General features: G+C 47.6%; 1 protein-coding gene and 1 non-coding gene across 2 annotated transcripts; one reads left to right on the forward strand and one right to left on the reverse strand.

Annotated features, from left to right (window-relative positions):
* Nucleotides 1-4,488: 4,488 nt before the first annotated feature.
* Nucleotides 4,489-4,560, reverse strand: TRNAG-UCC (transfer RNA glycine (anticodon UCC)). The gene has a single exon. It is a non-coding gene; the product is annotated as a tRNA-Gly (tRNA).
* A 74-nt stretch (nt 4,561-4,634) lies between these two features.
* LOC109758494 (D-lactate dehydrogenase [cytochrome], mitochondrial) lies at nt 4,635-22,480 on the forward strand. The gene is made up of 17 exons (XM_020317349.3): nt 4,635-4,906; nt 5,022-5,115; nt 5,267-5,367; nt 5,464-5,512; nt 13,034-13,126; nt 13,377-13,491; nt 14,218-14,278; nt 14,450-14,486; nt 14,569-14,630; nt 14,814-14,910; nt 17,052-17,126; nt 17,465-17,573; nt 20,500-20,609; nt 20,801-20,863; nt 21,344-21,423; nt 21,666-21,840; nt 21,968-22,480. Exons 1-17 carry the CDS (start codon nt 4,686-4,688, stop codon nt 22,085-22,087), a joined length of 1,662 nt encoding a protein of 553 aa, XP_020172938.1. The 5' UTR covers nt 4,635-4,685; the 3' UTR covers nt 22,088-22,480.
* Nucleotides 22,481-22,699: the final 219 nt, after the last annotated feature.

Below are 22,699 nucleotides of genomic sequence, written 5' to 3' on the forward strand. Positions count from 1 at the left end.
TGTCCTCCCATGGAGCAACAGGAACAGGCAAAGGCATGTAAAACCCTGTGTTCTGGACTTGACCTTTGCAGGTTTGACATATGGGGCACCGTTGAACAAACTTTCCAGCATCTCTCTTTAGTTGTGGCCAAAAGTAGCGAGCTTCCAGGTTAGCGATAGTCTTGTCCTGTCCAACATGGCCACTAAGATCACTTGAATGGAGCACTCTAACCAGCTTGTCACGTAGAGAACTTCTTGGAATGCACAAACGATCATTTCTGAAGAGATACACATCTTGCATCAAATAGTCATCACCTAATGGTTGGCCCCTTGCGTGCTTTACCCAAACATGGCCAAAGTCTTCGTCACCCTCATACAACTCCTTTATTTGATCCATGCCCGGAAGTTCAGCTTCAAAAGAAGTCAAGAGGCATGCACGACGACTCATAGCATCGGCCACTCTATTAGTTATTCCAGATTTTTGCATGATGAGATAGTTAAACCTCTCCAGATATGCTTCCCATCTTGCTAGCATGCGGTCAACATGCTTTTGATTTCTAAAATGCTTCAAGGATTGATGGTCGCTATAAACAATGAACTCTTTAGGCAGCAAATAGACTTCCCAAGTTTTCAACGCTCTGAAAACGACATATAATTCTTGCTGATAGGTACTCCATTTCTATCTAGCTTCACTTAACTTCTCATTAAAGAAAGCAATGGGCTTCCTTTCTTCAGATAGGACAGCTCCAATGCCTACTCCACTTGCATCACACTCCAACTCAAAGGTCTTGTTGAAATCAGGTAGCACCAAGACATGAGCTTGTGATAGTTTTTGTTTAATCTCATTGAAACTAGCTTCAGCTGCTTCTATCCATTGGAACTTTCCTTTCTTCAAACACTCGGTAATAGGTGCCATGATAGTGCTGAAGTTCTTCACAAATCGCCTATAGAAAGTTGCAAGGCCATGAAAACTTCTTACCTCAGAAATGGTCTTCAGAGTTGGTCATTCTCGGATTGCTTCAACCTTAGAATCATCAACACAAATACCATCACATGTTATGATGAATCCTGGGAAAAGAAGTTGTGTTTGCAAGAAAACACATTTCTTCAAGTTGACATAGAGCTCATTTTCCCTTAGTACTTCTAGCACCTTCCGAATGTGATGAAAGTGTTCGTCCTCATCCTTGCTATAGATCAAGATGTCATCGAAATAGACCACAACAAAGTGAGACAAGAAGGGTCGAAGGACTTGATTCATTAAGCACATAAAGGTACTTGGTGCATTTGAGAGTCCAAATGGCATGACTAGCCATTCAAACAACCCTTCCTTTGTCTTGAAGGCGGTTTTCCATTCATCCCCGGGTCTGATACAGATTTGATGATATCCGCTTCTTAAATCTAGCTTTGTGAACACTCTTGCTCCATAAGCTGGTCCAAAATATCATCCAGACGGGGAATCTGGAATCTATACCTTACGGTGATCTTGTTAGTGGCTCTACTGTCCATACACATGCGCCAAGATCCATCTTTCTTTGGCGCGAGTAGGGCTGGTATAGCACATGGGCTAATACTTTCTCGAATGTGCCCCTTTTGCAGCAATTCCTCCACTTTCTCCTTCAGTATATCATGCTCCTTTGGGCTCATTCGGTAGTGTGGAAGATTAGGAAGACTTGCTCCCGGAATTAAGTCAATTCTATGTTGAATTCCTCTCATCGGTGGCAAGCCTTGTGGCTCTCCAAGTATGTTCTGAAATTCTGCCAATAAACCACGTACCTTTGCTGGAATTTCAACAGTCAGGTACTTTTCTCCCTTTATAACAAGTGCAGCACACAAATCTGCCTCCTTCAAGTCTTCCATAAACTCATGAGAGGTATGGGAGATAGTTAACATAGTTTTCCCCTCCTCCTTAGAGGTATTACCTTCGGTTTTGTTTGGTAAGATAATGATCTTTCTCTTGTTCCAAATGAAAGAGTAAGAGTTTTCCTTGCCCTTGTGTGTAGTATCCACATCAAATTGCCAAGGTCTCCCAAGAAGAACATGGCTAGCGTCCATATCAACTACGTCACACAACACATTTGAGCGATAATGCTTGCTCAAGGAAAGTGGCAGGTTGCATTGTTTAGTGATCCTCATATTCACTCCTTTCTTGATCCACCCAATAGTGTAGGGGTTTGGATGATCATGAGTATCAAGCTTTAAATGGCTCACCAACTTCTGGGAGATAAGATTATCGCAGCTGCAACTATCAATCACTAGCTTGCATACCTTGCCATTCACTATGCATTTGCTCTCAAATATTTTCTTCCCTTGTGTGTCGTCGGGTTGTGGTGTGGAACATACGAGACGCTGAATCACACATACCACCTCTTCACCTTCTTGACAAACCTCTTGTCCCTCTACATCTTCAGATTCGTATTCTTCCTCATCGCCTTCACCATCATGGATAGTTGTGTTAACAAATTTCCTTAGTGGGTAGCCGCTGGATATGTGTCCCTCTTCACCACATTTATAGCATTTTGGGCCTTCATCCGACTTGCCCTTGCCTCTAGTTTGCTTCTGGATGGGTCGTTTTGCCTTTGGCGGAGCCGTCTTTTCTTCTACTCTATTAGGTTGACTCCTAGACGAGCCTTCGATACGAGGATATGGAGCTTTAGTTGCCTTTCTTGTCCTCACAAACCTCTCGGCCTTTAAGGCTAGAGCTTGTGCTTGATCAACGGACCAGATTTATTGCATCATCAATCAATCTTGAACAGCATCATTGAGACCATTGATGTACCTTGCAACTTGTTGATCTTCAGTTTCAGCAAGGTTGCACCTCACTTGTAGCCTTAGAAACTCCTCCGTGTAATCTAAAACAATCATATTTCCTTGAGCACAATTTTGAAATTGGATAAATAGGATCTGGTCATAATCAGCGGGCAAAGATCTCCCTTTCAAGAGACTTTTCATTTGCCGCCAAGTTCTCACACGAGGTTCTCCTCTCAGCCTGCGCTCTTCTTGAACACGATGCCACCATGCACCGGCTCCTGCTTTCAGCTTGTATGCGACCAAAGGAACTCTACGATCTTCCGGGACCTCCATGACCTCAAAGAAAGTCTCCACTTTATATAACCAATCTAGGCACCCTTCAATATCAACATTTCCATTAAAAGTTGGGATCTCAGCTTTCACTTTGTATGTATCCCTTGCATATGTAGGGTTGGGTACTCTCGGATATGCATAGAGGTCAGCTTCTTCAAGGGCACATCATATTCTTCGCCTTCAGAAGTTTCAACATAAATTGGCCTTCTTGGAGCACGTTGAACAGCACGTTGTTGTGGCGGTCTTGCTCCAAGATTACCTCTCCTTATTTTTTGATGAACATCTTCTTCTTCTTTAGATGAATCTCCTTCATTGGTAGCAGGGGGAACACCCTTTCTTAACATCTCAACCAGCTGATCAAATCTCCGATTAAGATCTTCACGCAGCTCTTTGATTTGTTGTTCCGCATCATCCATCATTTTCTCCAATTGCTCCATTGCTTGCTGCAGCTTGCTCTCGAAGAGGACAACAAGAACTAGTATGGGTCAACCTGGCTCTGATGCCACCTGAAGCAGCACAAAGGTTGTGGAGGAGCAACTCCACCTTGCTGCTACACTATGTACAACACAAGTGTTGAAGGAACAACTTCAACGTGCTGTGCTAGATATCGCTCTAGAGGCGAATGTAGGCCGATAGGGTAGCAAGTGTTCAATCCAGAACTCCTAGAGCACAAGATCTACTCCAAGATCTTAGATAAGAACAATAAGTTCTATTATAGGTAGTGGGTACATAGTCTGCGTACAAAGTAGAGGTGATGACCTCTATTTATAAGCTTTGGGAAGCCTTCACATACTTCTACTTATAGCTGGAATACTTTAGAAACATTATTTAAGATTCACCATTCTACTCATAGCTACTCACAACTAGAAGACTCTATAAAACAATAAGTAGGATAAAGAAAAGAAAAGAAATACTAGACCGCAACAGAAGTATTTAGAAGTAGCCAAACAGATTTGACATATGATTATAGTCATCTTCCTCATCTATTGTTCCTCATCAGACTATCTGCTCCACTAATTGTTGTGCCACACAACGGGTTGGCTAGTAGTAGAAGCATTGGCTGCTTGCCTGCTCATCATGCGCACTACCTGCTTCACTAATTGTTGTACCACGCATCGGGTTGGCTAGTAGTACAAGCATTGGCTACTTGCCTGCTCATGCATGCGCACTACATGCTCCACTAATTGTTGTGCCACGCAAACGAGTTGGCTAGTAGTACAAGCATTGGTTGCATTGAAAGACAGAAAGGCAGGGGCAAACTTGGAACGAAACCAAGAAAAAGACGCAATAGAAAAAAAGTGGGAAAAACTTAGATGCAAAGTAATAAAAACAGATGGAGTAGTATGTTTTTTCGCGTACGGACCTACCGTTGTCTGAGCCTGGGGTGTCCTGAGAAAAAAAAGGGAAAAAAAACAGTATAATGGTAAATGCGTCTGCCGGGAGTCGAACCCGGGTCTATTGCTTGGAAGGCAATTATCCTAACCGTTGGACTACAGACGCTTTGGTGATAGTTCTTCTTCTATTACGTATAATAATACAAATGTGTTCCCCAACACCAGTGAATCGATGCCCCCCCCATCCTGACGAGCACGTGGTCCAGTGTCCGATCCGGCCTGCCGCCATCCATGGCCGCCTCCCTCTTCCGCCTCTCCCGGCCCCGCCGCGTGCTCCTCCCCTTGTCCGCCCTCCGCCTCCCTCTCTCCACCCAGCCCCTCCCGCAGCCCCGGGACCCGTCCTCCCCCAATTCCAACCGCGGCCTTCCTGCTTTCCTCTCCTTCCTCGCCGCCGCAGCCGCAGGCGGAATCACCAGTTCCGTCGCTCTCTGCGATGCCGGCCCCGACCACCGGTGCGTGCATGCCCATCCGATCCAAACCAGTCGCTCGATCGACGGTTACGTCACTTCTCGCATCGTTGACTGCTGAGCTGACAGCGCCCTGTGCTTGTCTGTTGATTTGGCCCAGGGTCGGCGGGAAAGACAGCACCGAGCTGGTGGTGCGTGGGGAGCGCAAGTGCGTGCCACAGCAGTTCATAGAAGAGCTCGCATCCTTCCTCGGGGTAAGTGAATTCGAGTTCCGCGCTGCCATTGCCGGCTTGCCATAGTGCCTGCGGGGGCGATGCTGCGTACCTTGTGTTTGTTGTTTTTGCTGTCCCTTGGTTAATTCAATCCGCGGCATGCTTACTGACTAAGTGGGTTGCTGTTTTGCAGGAGAACCTGACGGTGGATTACGAGGAGAGGAGCTTCCACGGGACGCCGCAGAATAGCTTCCACAAGGCAGTCAACGTGCCCGACGTCGTCGTCTTCCCAAAGTGATCTCACCCGGCACACACTGACAATTACCCTTTTGTGGGTTTATATGCCAAGCTTGTTCCATGTATTGTAATGCCTCCATTACTGATTTGCAGGTCCCAGTATGAGGTACGGAATATTGTGATGACTTGTAATAAGTACAAGGTATGGCACGCTTCCATTCATTAGCCTAAAGGAACATCATATGCTCCCTGTTTTGCAAGAGTTACTGATTTGGATTCTGTATCCTGTACTTCTGGTTTCCACAACAACCATTTCTATGATTGAGCCACCTAGCTGTTCTTTTTCTTTTTTGAACTCTTATCCCCGCCTGTATATTGATCTCAATTCAAAAGAAATGGGTCAGTTTACGTGGGAAATGGGTCGAAAACCATGATCCAGTTTATGTTGGAAACCTGATCGAAACCTTAACTGCCCGAGGGGCAATACATCTCGCGGAGGCAAGAACATAGAAAACACCCCAAAAAAACACCATGTACAAGTTACAACACAGCGCAAGGATCAACCACCTAAACATCAGAAGAATATAGATGGTTGTGATGCAGCACAATCTAAGGCATAACAACATAAATGGTGCACTAGCAGCAGAGAGAGGCTATCAAGGCAGCAGATCATGCCAGGAGACAGCACAACAGCAAACTTCAAGGAACGCACGTGGAAGCATCACCAAGACAACACCGGAACCACTGACAGGGGTAGACCACGGGTGGCCACATCGAGGAGTTGTGCCATTACCAAGACCGAGCCATCCGACACTCGGGAAGGGTTTTCATTGCCCAGGAAGGAGTAAAGATGACCACAGGAAAGGATCTGACTCGACAAGCATGCACGAGGGGGAGCCGCGAGTTCACCGCTGGAAGGGAGGGTCTCATTCCCATGGACGTGTCGAGAAATAACTGTGATGGTGAAGTGACATGATCGAAGAGAATGCCGTTAATGAAATCATCCCCACGGGAGGGTGGTTGTCACCCAAGGTGGAGTGTATAGGAAGGGCACACACAACAATGAAAGAGATGATAAGAGGATCTACCCAACGGCAGTGTCCGGAGATGTTGGAGATAGCTCAGAGAATACCAAGAAGTTCACCGGCGGACAGGTAGGAGATGAAGACAGCGCCACCAACATGGGAAACGGTGTGAATGCATCGCTGTTGTCGTTGCCGCGTGACCGGCAAGGGATTTCTCCCCATCGCTACACTGCCGCCGAAGAGGACGAGGTCTGACACGCCACCAAGGTGGAACGCGGCGCCTGCAGGCGTCGCTGTAGTCAACCGGTGGCCGTCGGGCAGATTTCTTTGGTCTCCTCACAATCTCCAAACTCCTCCACACCTCTGACACGGCAGGACCGGAGGGCAACCACCAGCTGCACAACACGAGGCATGTTAGAGATACGACATGCAAATCAAACGACGAAGAACGAAATCAACATAGGAGACACAAGATTTTAACTTTGAAAACCCCTCCAACACGAAGGGGAAAAACCCCTCCACCTTCAGACTTCGCCACGCTCCACTTCGGCCCAAGCCTCCTGGCGACGGACGTCACTCCGCTCGCTCGTTAGAAGTTAGTCTTTATCTTTATAATTGAATTTGGATCACAACATAACAAGGTAGAGAGCAGCAAGGCTGTCGTGGGGAACCAACAAGCGCCGGCCGGCGCAAGGATGGAGAATCCGGGCCAGGGGAAGACAGAGGTGGATGTGTGATTGGATCTGATGGAGCGAGAGGGGGGGGGGGTTGGGTGGATGCTGTCCAGATCCACAGTGGCATGGTGTATGCCAAAACTAGATCCTGCGTTGGCCGCTGACACCACGGCAGTACCGGGGGACCATCATGGAGGGACGCTGGAGGCGGATGAGGCGAGAAGGACGGGGACGGAGGCTAACCAACGGTGGTCGGGCGTCGTGCACGTATGCGCGAGGTGGCAGATGAATCAGGGACGTGGGCGATTCGCGCAGGCCTTCGCGTGCGACGTGAAGCCACAACAGCCGGACGAGTCTGACCCCGCCCCAGCGGATCTGACGATGGCGTGCGGCTGAGGAAGGGGTGCGGAGGCGCAATCCCAGATCCGGCGAGGTCTGTTGGAGTTGTGTCGAATATAGTGTACAAGGTAGGTTACAGTTGGACTTGTAGTTGTATTGTGTTTAGATAGGATATGGAGTCGTGTCCTAGTAGGACACTTGTATCCTAGGCCTCTCATACATAGTGGGGATAGACACACGATGTAACCTATGCCAACATAATAGCACCGGAACGCAGGGGAAGCCGGCAGCATGTGCCGGTGTCCAGGGCGACCGGGTGCGGTATTGTAGCGGTGTCATGGGGAGGAGCGCCCATAGTCAGGCCCCGGGGATGTAGCCATATCGGTGAACCTTGTTAACAAATCTCGGTGTCGTGCTCGTGTGATTGCTTGGTCCTCGGATGGTCGACGAAGTGCCTCGGATTTATTCTAACAAGGTCCGAGCGCAGCGGCAAGCCGGTGACCCCCACGGGGCGGTGATGCGGGAAGGGAGGACAAAGCTAGACGCGGGATGGAACAAACTCTAATTACTCTAAGGCCTAAAAGATAGTAATACTCTGAATTCTGATGCTTTATTGATCGTGGGAGAAGCCCCATATATAACAGGAATAACTTGGCTGACAAGCTGACTCAAAGGGAATACAATCTGGACTCTGGAACAAGTTCTAATCTGGACTCTGCACTTATTTGGAATCTGAACCTACTAACTAATCTGGACTCTGAACCTAATACGAATCTGAACCTTAATAACTACTTGTAGCAGTACAGGAATCCTAGCCACTTTGGGCTGGACCAGGGGGTGGTGCGACCAGGGCTTGGGCCCTCCGACCATATGTGGTTCCCCACATAACATCTCTCCCACCCTCCACAAACAGCTCATCCTCGAGCTGAAACGTGGGAAAACGAGCAATGAACTCATCCAGCGGCTCCCATGTTGCATCATCTTCAGAAGCCCCAACCCACTGCACAAGAACATGCTTCACGCCGCGGCGAATGCTGGATTGAAGAATCTTGGTTGGTGCAGGCACCACACGGCCATCCTCAATGGCAGGAAGTACAGCAGGAGTAGCTGGTGGTTCACCATGAAATGTTTTAAGGAGACTGACATGGAATACATCATGGAGTCGAGTTCCAGCAGGCAGCGCGAGTCTATATGCAACAGAACCAATGACTTCAGTGACTTGGAAAGGCCCATAGAAGCGAGGAGACAATTTGCCATGCTTGTGACCTGGTAACGATGCTGCCGCACGTTGGTGAAGGCGAAGCCACACCCAATCACCAATGCCAAATGCCAGCTCGCGATGCTTGTCATCATAATAATGCTTTGCCCGCTGCCGCGCTTGATGGAGACGCTCACCAACCTCATGAACGAAGTTGGCGCGATCCTGCAAGGCGGTGTCCACAGCTGCCACCTTGGCCTCGCCGGGAACATAGTCACGAAGACGTGGCAGTGGCCAACCATAGACAACCTCGAATGGAGTGGCACGAAGAGCGGAGTCGTAGGACGTGTTGTAGCAGAATTCCGCCCAGGGCAACCATTCGACCCAGCGCCGTGGCCGATCACCAGTGAGGCAACGCAGGTACATTGCGATGACTTTGCTGATAACTTCAGTCTGCCCATCAGACTGGGGGTGAAAGGCTGAGCTCATGTGAAGCTGAACGCCGGACAACTTGAATAACTCACGCCAAAAGTTGCTGGTGAAGACAGGATCTCGATCACTGACAGTTGACTGTGGAAGTCCATGGAGGCGCACAATGCCCTCAAAAAATGCCTTTGCCACAGAGACAGCCGTGTATGGATGGGACAACGGAATGAAGTGTGCATATTTGGAGAAACGGTCAATGACCGGGAGGATCACGGACTTGCCATTCACCCATGGCAGCGCCTCGATGAAATCCATGGAGATGTCACTCCACACAGACGTTGGGACCGGCAGAGGCTGAAGTAACCTGGCAGGCAGGAGTGTTTCTGTCTTATTGCGCTGACAGATTACACAAGCACGTACCAAATCCTGAACCAATTGGCGATCACCAGGGACATGGAAATCAGCTCGGAGTCGATGAAGCATCTTTTGGACCCCCTGTGAGCGCCATGAGCATGTTGCAAAATCACTGGTATGGACGGGGAGGTGGGCAACACATGCACCCGACGCCCATGAAGAATCAAGTTGTCAGCACAACTCCAGGGGTGGTCGTGATCACCGGCGCGAATACCATCACGAATGGAGGTCAACTCAGGGGAAGCGTCGATCTCACGCCGTAGGTCCTCAAAGATGGTGAAGATGGGCAGCGAGAGAGCACAAAGCGTAGATGCTGCATTGGCATCACGACGGGAGAGGGCGTCAGCAACGATGTTGAGGCGGCCCTGGCGGAACTCGATAGTGAAGTTGACTCCAAACAATTTGCTGACCCATTGGTGTTGAGGGATCGTCGAAAGCCGCTGGTCAAGGAGAAACTTCAGGCTGTAGTGGTTGGTGCGTACGGTAAAGGCACGACCCCAAAGATATGGCTGCCAGTGACGTACAACCTGAACCAGTCCAATGAGTTCCCGTTCATAGGCAACAAGCTTGGCATGGCGTGAAGCAATGGGCCAATTGAAAAGGCCAATGGCCCCGCACCTTGGTGAAGAACGGCACCGAAGCCAGTCCCGGAGGCGTCGCACTCAACAATGAAGCGATTGTCAAAGTCCGGCATCTGGAGCACCGGATCTTGACCAAGGGCATGCTTGAGTGCCTAGAAGGAATCCTCTGCCTCTGGGCACCATCGAAATCCCTCCTTGCTGAGTAGGCGCGTGAGAGGAGCAGCGAGCATGCCGAAGTCCTTGATGAACTTGCGATAGTAGCTGGCCAGCCCCAAGAAGCCGCGTAACGCCCAGACCGAACGAGGCGTAGGCCAGTCAGCAACTGCGCGCACCTTATCCTTATCCATGGCCACCCCATCAGCATCAATGACATGACCCAGGTAGGCCACGGAGGACTCACCAAAGCAACACTTTTTGCGCTTGAGGAAGAGGGACTGCTGCCGCATGACCTGAAAGACAACACGAAGATGGCGCAAGTGCTCCGACCAGTATGAGCTGTAGATTAAGATGTCATCAAAGAAAACGAGGACAAATTTGCGCAAAAAAGGGCGCAAGATGTCATTCATCAAAGCCTGGAAGGTTGCTGGTGCGTAGGTTAAGCCAAATGGCATAACCAAGAACTCATAGTGGCCATCATGTGTGCGAAACGCCGTCTTAGCAACATCATCAGGGTGCATCCGTACCTGATGATACCCCGAGCGCAGGTCAAGCTTGGTGAAGAACCTGGCGCCCCGGAGTTCATTCAGTAGCTCGTCAACGACAGGAATCGGAAACCTGTCCTTCATGGTATGATCGTTCAACACCCGATAGTTGACGCAAAAGCGCCATGAGCCATCCCGTTTCTTGACGAGGAGGACGGGTGAAGAGAAGTCCGAGTCGCTGGGGCGGATGATGCCTTGAGCCAACATCTCCGTGCACTGGCGCTCGAGCTCGTCCTTTTGAAGTTGCACATAGCGGTATGGCCGGACAGCAACTGGCGAGGTGTTAGGTAGAAGCCGAATGCGGTGGTCGCGAGAGCGTCCTGGAGGCAACATGGTCGGAGTGGCGAAGAGGTCAGCAAACTCGTCGAGCATGTCACCCATGAGGCCAGAGTCCTCGCTCGTGATCGTGCGAATAGCAGGCAAGGCGGGCACCACCAATCTGTTCCATGTGACTTGCGAACCAGCAAGGACAACAGTCACGCTGTGGTGATCAAAATCCCACAAAATCGGTCCGAGGGAACGGAGCCGGTCGACACCAAGGACAAGGTCGAAGCCGGCAAGTGGAAGCGTGAAGCAGTCAACCCGGAAGTGGCAGCCGTCAATGTTGATGGGGATGCCGCGACATAGGCCAGCACTAACAAGCGTGTCCCCGTTGGCCACCATGACCCGTAGACCGGGACGAGTCTCTGGAGTTAGGCCGAGTGCGTCAACCACGGCTGAGTCGATGAAACTGTGTGTCGAGCCTGTGTCTAGTAAGGCAGCGAAGGTATGAGTGCCGATGACGATACGCAGCTGTATGGTGTCAATCATGCGGATACTCCAGAGCCCGGTGATGGCGTGAAGCGAGATGTGTGGCGTCTCTGGTTCCTCCTCGAAAGGTGCATCCTCGGGCACAAAATCATCGAGCTTGATGAAGAACAAGCGTGCACATCGATGACCTGGGACGTATTGCTCATCACAGTTGTAACAGAGACCTTGGCGATGGCGTTCAGCCATCTCGGTAGGCGTGAGGCGGCGCGTAGCGCGAGGAGGAGCCGGTGTAGGGGCAGCAGTTGCAGCAGGAACGCCTTGTGGCATGGGACGTGCAGCAGGCGGCAAAGTCGGCCCTCGTGCCCAAGACGTCGAACCACGGGGACGTGTCGGGGCCATGAGTGGTGGGAACAGATGGCGTTGTTCATATGCCTTAGCGAGGGATACTGCCGTGTGGAGGTCCCAGTTGCTGAAGCTCGACATCGACTTTGAGGCCTTCAGGAAGTCCGGTTGTATACAGGAAACGCTGCTGGGCTGAGCTTAATGGTTCGCTGGTCCTGCACAACAGCGCCATAAATCTGCTGGTGTAGTCGGCAACGGTAGAGGTGAACGGAAGCTGAGCCAACTCGCCCAGGGGGTTGGCGCGTACAGACGGCCCAAACTGAAGGTGACACGCCTCCTTGAAGTGCTGCCAGGAGGTAATGCCATGATCACGCTCAAACTGGAGGTACCAGAACTGAGCATTGTCGACTAGGTGGTATGCCGCTGTCCACACCTTGTCAGCCTCCTCCATGCGCTGTCCCCGGAAGAATTGCTCGCACCGATGAAGCCAGCCAAGCGGATCGACGGAACCATCGTAAGTAGGAAAATCGAGCTTGTGAAAGCGTGAGACACCGGAGCCGGAGCCAGAACCAAGGTGCTGGTATGGGAGGGGGGCAATTGAGGCGAGGTATGGTGAGGCCGGCATAGGTGGGCTGGGTCTGTAGTGTTTGAGGAAGTGGCTGATAAGAATTGGCGGGTGGCTGTTGGTAGGGAAGTGGTGGCAGAGATGCGTGGTGGAAAGCTGGGTTGAACGGAGGGTAAACATGAGGTTGCTGTGGGAAGAACTGGGAGGACGGAAAGTGGGGCGGTGACGGCGGTGGGGGAAAGCGTGGATCAAATCCGGCGCTCAGGAGGGTGGGGACAGTGGTGGGGGCGGTGGTGGCGAGGGTGGCGGAGGTACCGGACAGTGGAGGAGGCGGCGGAGGAGCCGCTGGCTGCCGGCAACGCCGCGCGCAGGTCGACCAAGGTGGAAGGTGGAGCGCTGGGGCGCTGTTCCAAGGTGTTGAGGCGCTGGACGAGGCCCTCCATGAAAGCCTGATCTGTGGCCCGTTGCACCACCATCTCCTTCAGCTGGGTCGCTAGCTCCTTGAGCGCGAGGTTGATGTTGCCGCCATCGTCTTTGTCATCGCCCACCATTGTAGATGACGCTGATACCAGATGGAACAAACTCTAATTACTCTAAGGCCTAAAAGATAGTAATACTCTGAATTCTGATGCTTTATTGATCGGAGTTGGTACTTTCCATTTCAGTAACACTAATTGGTCTTTCTTTCTTTCTTTCTTTTGGAATCAGGTGCCGATTGTACCATATGGTGGGGCTACATCAATTGAGGGACATACGTTGGCACCTCATGGTGGTGTTTGCATTGACATGTCTTCAATGAAGGTAAATATTAAGATTTATGATCAACAGCCATGTAATCATAACATTAACAATGATGTAGATGAACTCATTATGAATAAATCGAAATCTTACTCTAATGCCTAAAAAGTGCTAGAGTACTTGGCTCATCTATTTTACTATATTTTGTTATACCAAGCAGGCAAGCACTTTCTTAGCAGTGAGCTATATACATGCAGGATACGATCTGTTAATTTCATACTGTATATTTTAATGTATCATAAATTCATTGCAGAAAATCAAATCTCTGCATGTTGAGGATATGGATGTTGTAGTTGAACCAGGAGTTGGATGGATTGAGCTGAATGAATACCTGAAACCCCATGGTCTCTTTTTCCCTCTTGACCCAGGCAAGCTCCTTGTGTCCTTTCACCTTCCATTTTTTTCTGTCCATTTACCTTTTCAACCGACGAAGTGAAGTATTCCCCACTTGTGCCAAGAAGTCCTGGGTTCGACGCAGCCTCTCTGCATTGCTCTGTGCAGGGGTAAGGCTTGCCTCGTATCCTTCCCCAGAGCCCCACCTGGTATGGGAGCTTCTAGCACTGGGTCTGTCCTTTCTTTTTACCTTTTCAACCGACCATGTAAAATCCAGATTGACATAACCTGATATGAAATTATTCAATCATCAAAATCAATAAAAAGGCCATCATGGACCAAGATCCAAACAGATCAATCTTGTCAAAAAAAAAAAACCTTTCATCATGCCCTTTGTTCCTATGTCCTTTGCCCTTTCATATTCAGTGTAACTCGACTACAGTTGAACAGCAACTTTGTTTGCAACTGACTTGTGTAGTGTAATTGCATCTTCCAGACATTTAGGTGCAAAATCCAGATTGACATAACCTAATAAATTATGTTCAATGCAACTCGACTGCAGTTGAACAGTGTAATTGCACCCTCCAGACATTTAGGTGTTATGTACCTTCTGTCCTAGGGAGATAACTATGCATGTTTGTAGTACTCAATAGTTGCACTGAAGTTCGATCATCTTTCTGGGTCCACTAAATAGCATCAGCGGCTGCTTGCTTTTGCACTAGTTTAGTGGCATAGCTTATCTACATTGGTCTGATTTACAGGACCTGGAGCCACTATTGGTGGAATGTGCGCTACACGATGTTCTGGTTCATTAGCCGTGAGGTAATTCTCCATATAATTTCAGGCCACTTTTTGGCTTCTACAGTGCACCTGTAACCCCATCCGCACAAAGAGGAAGGACAACCATAACGTGCACAATTCACCTGTTTATCTGTTGTATTCTTATGATACTTATGTTAGATGGCTTTGATGAATTTGCTTCTTAGTTTGTAGGTATGGAACTATGCGGGACAATGTTATCAATCTTCAGGTCCTTTTGCTATCCTCATTATTTCCCCATATACTGTACATTTGACTAAGCATACAAGTAGTGATCTTTTATGGTACATCAGGCTGTTCTACCAGATGGTGACGTTGTCAAGACCGGTTCTCGGGCTCGAAAGAGTGCAGCTGGGTATACAAGAACTGCTCCTGTTTCTTAAGATTAAAAGGCTTCATTTCTTCGGGAGTGAATCTTAGTTGTGCTGCGCTGCTTGCTTTTCCCATAATGTCTACATATTATATATATGAAGTTATACATCTGTTGCTGCCATTAGTATTGACAACTTTTTTTATTTTCCACCATGTTGAATGTCAGATATGACCTAACTCGGTTGATCATTGGAAGTGAAGGGACTTTAGGGGTAATTACAGAAGTGACTTTACGACTTCAAAAGCTTCCATCTCATTCCGTGGTAGGTCTTCTGTTTTGATTTATTCACTGTCGAAATAATGTTTTGCTAACAATTCTTACTGCACTTTGTATACTTGAATGTTAACTGTTAAGTTTTAACAACTAACCTGTTTCTCTGTTTAGGATATACACTCTTTATGTAGCACATCCTGTGGAGAAACACCATTCTTCATGCCGTATTACTATGACTTAACTCTTATCTTGCATCTTAGGAATGGAAACAACATTTGTATGAACACAAGATATTTTCTTTTGACAGTCTATCTTATCCTGCACTAGACAATTACATTATCCGGAACATTTCTATGTGATGTTCTCCCTATGTTCCTAAAAAAATGTTTATTGGCTTAATGTTCTATGTTCCGGGAAAACACAAAAGCTTTGCATTTTGATGCATTGGTAGAAGGAAAGAGTTTGTACAAGCCCAAAGAAGGTCACACTCCAACGCACCGCCGTCGTCCCTAGGCTTGACCTCAGCCCCGTAGCACAACCTGAAGGCCTCTCACGCCCGCCAGACACCCATTGCCTGGCTTCCTCTTGGATCGTACCAACGAGGGAAGGCAAGCTAAGGGGAGCGTTGTCGAAGATAATGCGTTGCGATGCTTCCAGAACATGCCACCAACATGATGGCCGTGGATGTGCCCTTCTGAGGAGAGGCTGGTGTTGAAGTGTATATGTGGATTGCCTAGCCCTTTCCATCAGTTTGGCCTTTTGGTTGTGTTGGCTAGCGCATGAAGCTTAATATGCTATCAGAGATTAGGTTATTTTTTTAGCACGCGCAAGTCGTGCTGATCCAATTTCGCGATGCCGCCATCTTCCTCTGGCCAGCTCGCGCTTTCATAACATGGTATCGGAGCCTAAGGTCTTGAGTTCAAGTCCTGGCTTTTGCGATTTATCCAAAAATTGTTGCTGCCCCCTCTGTGTCCACGTATAGGCCTCTTGAGTCATACCTCTGAGTCTATTCACGTGTTGACTTCCCGCGTCACACGTGAGAGGCGGTGTTGAAGTGTATATGTGGATTGTCTAGCTCTTTCCATCAGTTTGGACTTTTGGTTGGGTTGGCTAGCGTATGAAGCTTAACAGCTGGGACCGAGTGGCCCATTCGATGCCACCAATCCACGAAGTCGTCCTCCGCATTGGGTGTCTTGCCGTCGAACGCAACCAGGAAAGAACATCGTGCCACACCACGCGCGAGAAGGAACAAACAGTGAGGAGATGAGCCATTGTTCCTCTGACTGATCACAGAGCACGGAACACGATGCATGCTGAAGTCCTCGGCGTGCCAGGCTCTCAGCAGCCCAACAAAGGTCCTGGCAGGCAAGCCACACGAAGAACTTGACCCTAGGTGGGGCCCAAGTCATTCAGTTAAGCTTCCACGAACTTGAACCGACTGCCCCCCCTAGAACAAGATGTCGTAGCAGCTCTTGGAGGAGTATTGGCACACCAACCACCAGACCTCGATATACTGCCAGAGTGCCAATGGGCTCAGGCCCCTCTGATATCCGAGATCCAACGGCGGCCAGCCAAGGCATCGCTGACGGTCTGGCATTTCCTGATGCACCCGAGACCAACGTTAGGAGCTCAGGCGCAATCTCAGAAATGGCACGGCCATTGAGCCAGCGATCCTCCCAGAATAAGGCTGAGGTTCTGCCACCAACCACCATCCTGGTGGATGCGGCCCATTGTGGCGAACACCTCACACTCATCGTGGGAGAATTACAGGTCGAGGCCTCTCCCAGAGCGGAGGAGTTCAGTGCACATCCTCCACAACCAGCGGATCCTTAGGCTGGTCGCGGCCCTGCTAAGGTCCGGAACACCAGCCCCCAGGTGAGGCGACCCACCTTCGCGTGGACGCCCTCAACGTGGGAAGGCGGTCCGCAATCCTGCAAGTTATAACATATAAACCGCAACACGGCTATTCTTACAATGCACCAGTATTCACGTCGCCACAACATTCATCTTGTTTTGCCATTTCTAGTAGCAAACCATGTACCATTTTCAATGTTAGAAGTTTTGAAAGAGTAATGGACATGCATAGCATGCTACCTTATTCGTCTAGCTTTGTCGACCTTTTTTTGTAGTTCTCTCTGCGTCTTCATTTTACCTATGAACTCATTCCTCCTAAATGCTCTCTATATTCAGGTTGCTATGTGCAATTTTCAAACAGTTAAGGATGCTGCTGATGTTGCTATTGCAACAATGCATTCTGGCATACAGGTTTGTCCGTGTCCTTCCGTTTTTCTTTCATTGCTATGACATTTGAAAAAAATTGTAAGTCAGATATGAAATAATCGACATCCTTTCCACATGGACTTAATGTTCATATCTCCATGCTCGTATTTGTTCATGTGACATAATTTGTCCGTTGCACATTAAGTGGCCGTCGATGGTGGTGTTAGATGTTTTTCGGGGACTATTGTAGGTGTTAGCTTGACTTCAGTTGAAGTGCTTGAGTACAAGTTACATTTGTTGAGATGTGTCAGTGGGTAACCAAAATTCAGTAAGGTTGTTGTTGGCTAGTTAGTTACTGATACTATCTTTTTCTGGTTGGTTAGGTCTCGAGAGTGGAATTGTTAGATGAGGTTCAGATAAGGGCAATAAACATGGCAAACGGTAAAAGCTTGCCTGAAGTGCCGACCTTGATGTTTGAATTCATAGGGACAGGTAACCTAACTTGCAGTTTTATGCCATTTATATTGCATTATGCATCTATGGTGGCAGTCCTGAGTTCTAGTAGTACAATCTAGATAAATTTGAAATATGTGCACATTCCTTAAATCAGTATCTAGATTGATGATCAGAGTCGCATGATATGTACAAGGAATTATGCAAGTTGCCGCAACGGTTCAAACTGCGAGGTTTTATGCATGCAACCACCCAAATACACACCCCAAGAAGATTTCACTACATTAAAAAGAAGATAATACTACAAAGAGGAATATAAACATAAAAATTGCTTAGATTTTGCAGGCATATTGACATAACTGACAGATTCATTTCCATGGTCTTAATTTTGTATCTATAATACTAAATAGTTTGTGAATTTGATATTGCGTGATTGACAATAACATGTTAAGAATGATACTATCTACTATACCAGCAATATATTGTTTTTGTATTCTAGGTTATAACTTAGCATATACTCCCTCCGTCCCATAATATAAGATGCTATTACAACCAATGTACTGGTTGTAATAGCATCTTATATTATGGGACGGAGGGAGTAGTTAAAACTTTCTGGTGTACATATACCTCTTGCGTGTTAAGGAGTATTAGTATTGTGGTCTAGGAATCCTTATTAGTCTATTAGTCTATGTTTAGTTTCCTTGCACCTCAAGTCATGTGTAATATATATATGCCCCTTGGGCCTTCAATAAAGTTAAGTTGCTTTGCTGGGGAGGCGTTTTGGCTCCCGGGTGCATTTGCACCCGGATGAACAGTACCCAAAAAAACAAATTAAATGTTTTCAAAAAATTCTGAAAAAAATTGTAGATGATTGTGTTGGTGTCGCAAACATGCTTGACAAAATTCGCGCGGAACGGAGCAGCGGTGTTTCGTCGGCGAAAAAAACAAATTTGGGGTGACATTTGGTCTTTGATTTGTTTTTTTGCGCAAGCCAAAATGATTGACATTTTTGTCTCAAAATTTGCAGGTCACATTTTTATGTGACAAAGATGACAAAAAAAATTTGTCTCAATTTTTTCAACATTTGAAAAAATCAAAAGTGGGCCCGGGTGCAAATGCACCCGGGAGCCGAATTGATTTTCCGGCTTTGCTAACATGGTATTAGAGCCTAGGTTTAGGTCTCCGGACGCGCAACTCGTCCTCAATTGGATTTTTTTTCCAATCTCTGTCCCAATCCAATTTTTGCATCGGCCGCCGCTGCTCCTCTCTCCGGCCGGCGGGCCTACCGCTTCTCTGCCTGCTGTATGGCTTTACGCGCGTCCTCCTGCGCTGCTGGTTCGCCAGGTCTCAGCTGCGTCTGCTCGACGCTCTCCTCTGCTGCGGGCCTGCGCTGCTCGATCGTCTCCAAGGCACATATCGAAGCCCGTCTCCTTCCACGCATCGAAGGCACGCATCGACGACTCTGCTCCCTGGTCGACACAGACGACAACCTCTCTGGCGGCCGCCCTAGTCGCTGGGGGCACACGTCTGCTCCGGGACCGGGCCTCCGGGTCAACGCCCCGTCCGTCCCAGCTGTGGATCCCATCGATGCCACCCTCCGGATCCTGCTGCCGGCCACCGGTGCTCTCAGCACGCTACTGGATCTCCGCTACTTGGTGCTAGTTGCTTCCGGCAGCAACTTGGTGCTAGCTACCTACTTCCTCCTGCTACGTGGTGCTGCTTGCTGCTTTCCTGCTGCTACGTGATGTTGCTTCCTGCTGCTACGTGGTGCTCCCGTCCCCTGGTCCCCTGCCGTTTCTAGTTTCTTTGTTTTCCGCTGCGTCCACCAAATCCGTTGAAATTTTGTGTTTTGTCATGTGAGTCCACCAAACTTTTGTCTGCCAGCCTTTTTCTGGTCATTGTCCTCTCAATAGGATTTCTGTGGCCTCTCTTTGCATTGTTGATCTAAGCCCATTCTCTTGCCGCCGTGCTTCTTTCGCCGTCGGTTTACATGGGCCATGACTCTTTAAGCAATGTTTCATTCTCTTGATATGCCATCTTCTTTTGACAACCCATCTTCTCTTGATACTTCTTTTGTATCTTCTATTGATGCGGTGTCTTCCTCTGATGTGCCATCTCTTCGTTATCCCCTTTGGCGACTCGACAGGTTTTGAAGACTCTTCATGCTACGACGACACTCTCAAGATGCGGATTTTGATTATCATTTTTTTCTAGAATTACACTTCTTCAAATGCAATGCTATTGCATACGCTTTGCATTTGAGGGTGTGTGTTAAGGAGTATATTAGTATTGGTCTAGGAATCCTTATTAGTCTATGTTTAGTTTCCTTGCACCTCAAGTCATGTGTAATATATATATGCCCCTTGGGCCTTCAATAAAGTTAAGTTGCTTTCCTAACATTGCGATCTCTCTATTAAAACTAAATTCACTTTGTGCACACTACTTTTTAGTAGACTCTAGACAATTTTCAGAAGTGATACCCATAGCTCATGCTTGTGGTCTACAGCTGTTCCTTATCTTGGGGATGTATGGGCTGTTTGGTTTCTGACTAACTTTGCCAAAGTTTGCCACACCTAAGGTTAGGCAAGTTTGACTAACTTAGGTGAGTGTTTGGTTCAAGCCACACCTTAGGCAAGCCAGACTTGAGCCCCACATGGCATACACACAAAAAGTGTGGCAAGATTCCCTTAGGCTTGCCAACTTGTGGCTCTCATTTTGATGAACTAAGCTTAGGCAAGGTTGGCAAAAATGTGTGGCAAAGTGTGGCAATGCTAGGCCTAGAACCAAACAGCCCTGTAATTAACACATATTCAGTAATTTACTATCGTCTTCTGTTGGTTGTTCACTTGCTTGGACAAGTTACTTAAAAGCTCTTCTTAAGCTGCAAACATTCCTTCAGCTTACACATCAAGAACTGACTGATCTTCCTTTTCTTTGTTAATCTCTTTCCATTGCAACTATTCAGAAGCATATGCACTTGAACAAACACTGTTGGTTCAAAAGATTGCTGCAGAGCACCATGGTTCTGATTTTGTTTTTGTGGAGGAGCCAAATGCTAAAGAGGAACTGTGGAAGGTCAGTCATCTGAACTTGTAGAGCTAATCTACAGATGTTTCTTTGTGCCGCATGATTGTGCACAGGCCATGCAATACCAGTGTCATACAGTACGACATTATGTTCCCTGGTTTCTGGAGAATAGTAGTACTGTGATATATAGGATATTTGGTCTTGAAGCATATTTTAATGGCATTTTCCTCTATGTGCAGATCAGGAAGGAGGCACTTTGGGCTGGTTTTGCCATGAAACCTGATCATGAAGCTATGATAACGGTTTGATTGCTTGCTCAGTATTTGATATCACTATAGTCATCACCTTTTTGGTTGGTTAGAGATAGCTAGTCTCTAGTGGCATGCATCATATACCATTATGTTTACCTCCTTAGTTGTGAATCTTGGCATTTGTCAACATGCCCCAATTTAATCATCATTTGGCGAAAATATGGAATGTGATCCAATTTTAGTTCGCATTCAAGTATAGGGTACTTAGCAAATAGCAACGAAATATCTTCTCAGTTATGTAAAGGCCTAAAGGGTAACTGGCGCCGCTCTCTTCTCTTTTTTGAATCAATTTTTGTCCCTTGGTGGTAAATGCAGATCTTGTCAGCTTCATATTTTTTTTATCTCATATGCTCACAGAGATCGGCCAATGCTCATTATGATTATTGTAGCCTTATTATCTGTTGGTTTTCAGTGGATGAACTGCATCAAGTCTTGTAAATTCTAATGCCGCCCCAATTGTTGTTCATGCAGGACGTTTGTGTTCCATTGTCTAGACTTGCAGAATGCATATCTGTATCTAAGCAACTACTTGATGCGTCACCATTGACTTGGTACATATTCTCCCTTACGCAGTACCTAGGTTTTTCCCATTTTGTTATCTGTTGTAGCTAGGAAAGCCATGGCCACCTCTTTTGTATTAGATTTGTATTTATAGGAGAGCAGGGCAGTTTGAAAATTCGAACTCTTGATGAAGTAGCATGCGATTCTTACCGCAGCTCCAGCATGACAGTACAGTATGCTATACTTTTAATTATCCAGGAGGACCTTCTCTCTGACTTGTGTATGTTTTCAGTTTGGTTATCGCCCATGCCGGTGACGGAAATTTCCACACAATTATCCTATTTGATCCAACCCAGGAGGAAGAGCGAAGGGAAGCAGAGAGACTAAACCATTTCATGGTTCATACTGCTCTGTCCATGGAAGGTACATGCACAGGAGAGCATGGTGTTGGCACAGGGAAAATGAAGGCAGGTGACCTATGACCTCTTTATCTTATCAAGGCCGTGATTTGTTTCGAATTTCCACATGAGTCATCAACAAGTCAGCACCCATGAGTGTGACAAGTGACAAGTGCTTTGGTGTGTGCATTGGCAGTACCTGGAGAAGGAGCTGGGGATGGAGTCACTGAGGACGATGAAAAGGATAAAGGCCGCGCTGGATCCCAACAACATCATGAATCCAGGAAAGCTCATCCCACCCCACGTCTGCATCTGACCAACCAAGTGCCTGATTCCATGGCAGTGGGTTCGGTTGTTCAAGTTTGTCGTGGTGCCGCCACTGAATGCGTCCATGAAACCTTTGGATCTGTTACAGCCTTACCCGAGGACACCAACATATACTACATGAGTTACAAGTTACAACTTACAGTACCCGGCCCGGCCATACTGAATAAAAGGACCAGGACGTTGTTATCTCTTGGTGTTATTTGTACCAATAGTAGTATACATGCATGACACCGTTTACTGGGCCTGCTTCACGTATTAACATACCTCCAAAACACGATGGAGTGGTTTACATCCTGGTTTCATAAAATAGCGTTCTTGCTCTATACTCTTCTTGTAACAGTCATATATTCCCTCAGTTCATAAATATGAGATGCTTTGGATATTTCGAATATGGACCAAACACAAACTGAAATTAGTGAACAAACACACTGAAATGAAACGTGTACATCTGATTCAAAAAAGTTACAACATCTTGTAGGAGTATGTGAATTGAGGGAATACTTGTATTACAAGCTCCACCTATGGACGCTGTATTTATTGCGTGACGGCAAAGCCTTGTCCCCTAGTGCCGGCCGCCGGACCCCGTCGATGGCCTGCACCA

This window comes from Aegilops tauschii, chromosome 2, assembly GCF_002575655.3.
Source record: "Aegilops tauschii subsp. strangulata cultivar AL8/78 chromosome 2, Aet v6.0, whole genome shotgun sequence".
Lineage (NCBI taxonomy): Eukaryota > Viridiplantae > Streptophyta > Magnoliopsida > Poales > Poaceae > Aegilops > Aegilops tauschii.

Excerpts from the sequence above, each read along its gene's own strand:
- LOC109758494 (XM_020317349.3), top strand. The coding sequence starts at position 4,686 with ATGGCCGCCTCCCTCTTCCGCCTCTCCCGGCCCCGCCGCGTGCTCCTC. Across the intron at positions 5,368-5,463 it reads GACGTCGTCGTCTTCCCAAA|GTCCCAGTATGAGGTACGGA; the intron begins GTGATCTCACCC and ends ACTGATTTGCAG. Across the intron at positions 14,279-14,449 it reads TCTGGTTCATTAGCCGTGAG|GTATGGAACTATGCGGGACA; the intron begins GTAATTCTCCAT and ends CTTAGTTTGTAG.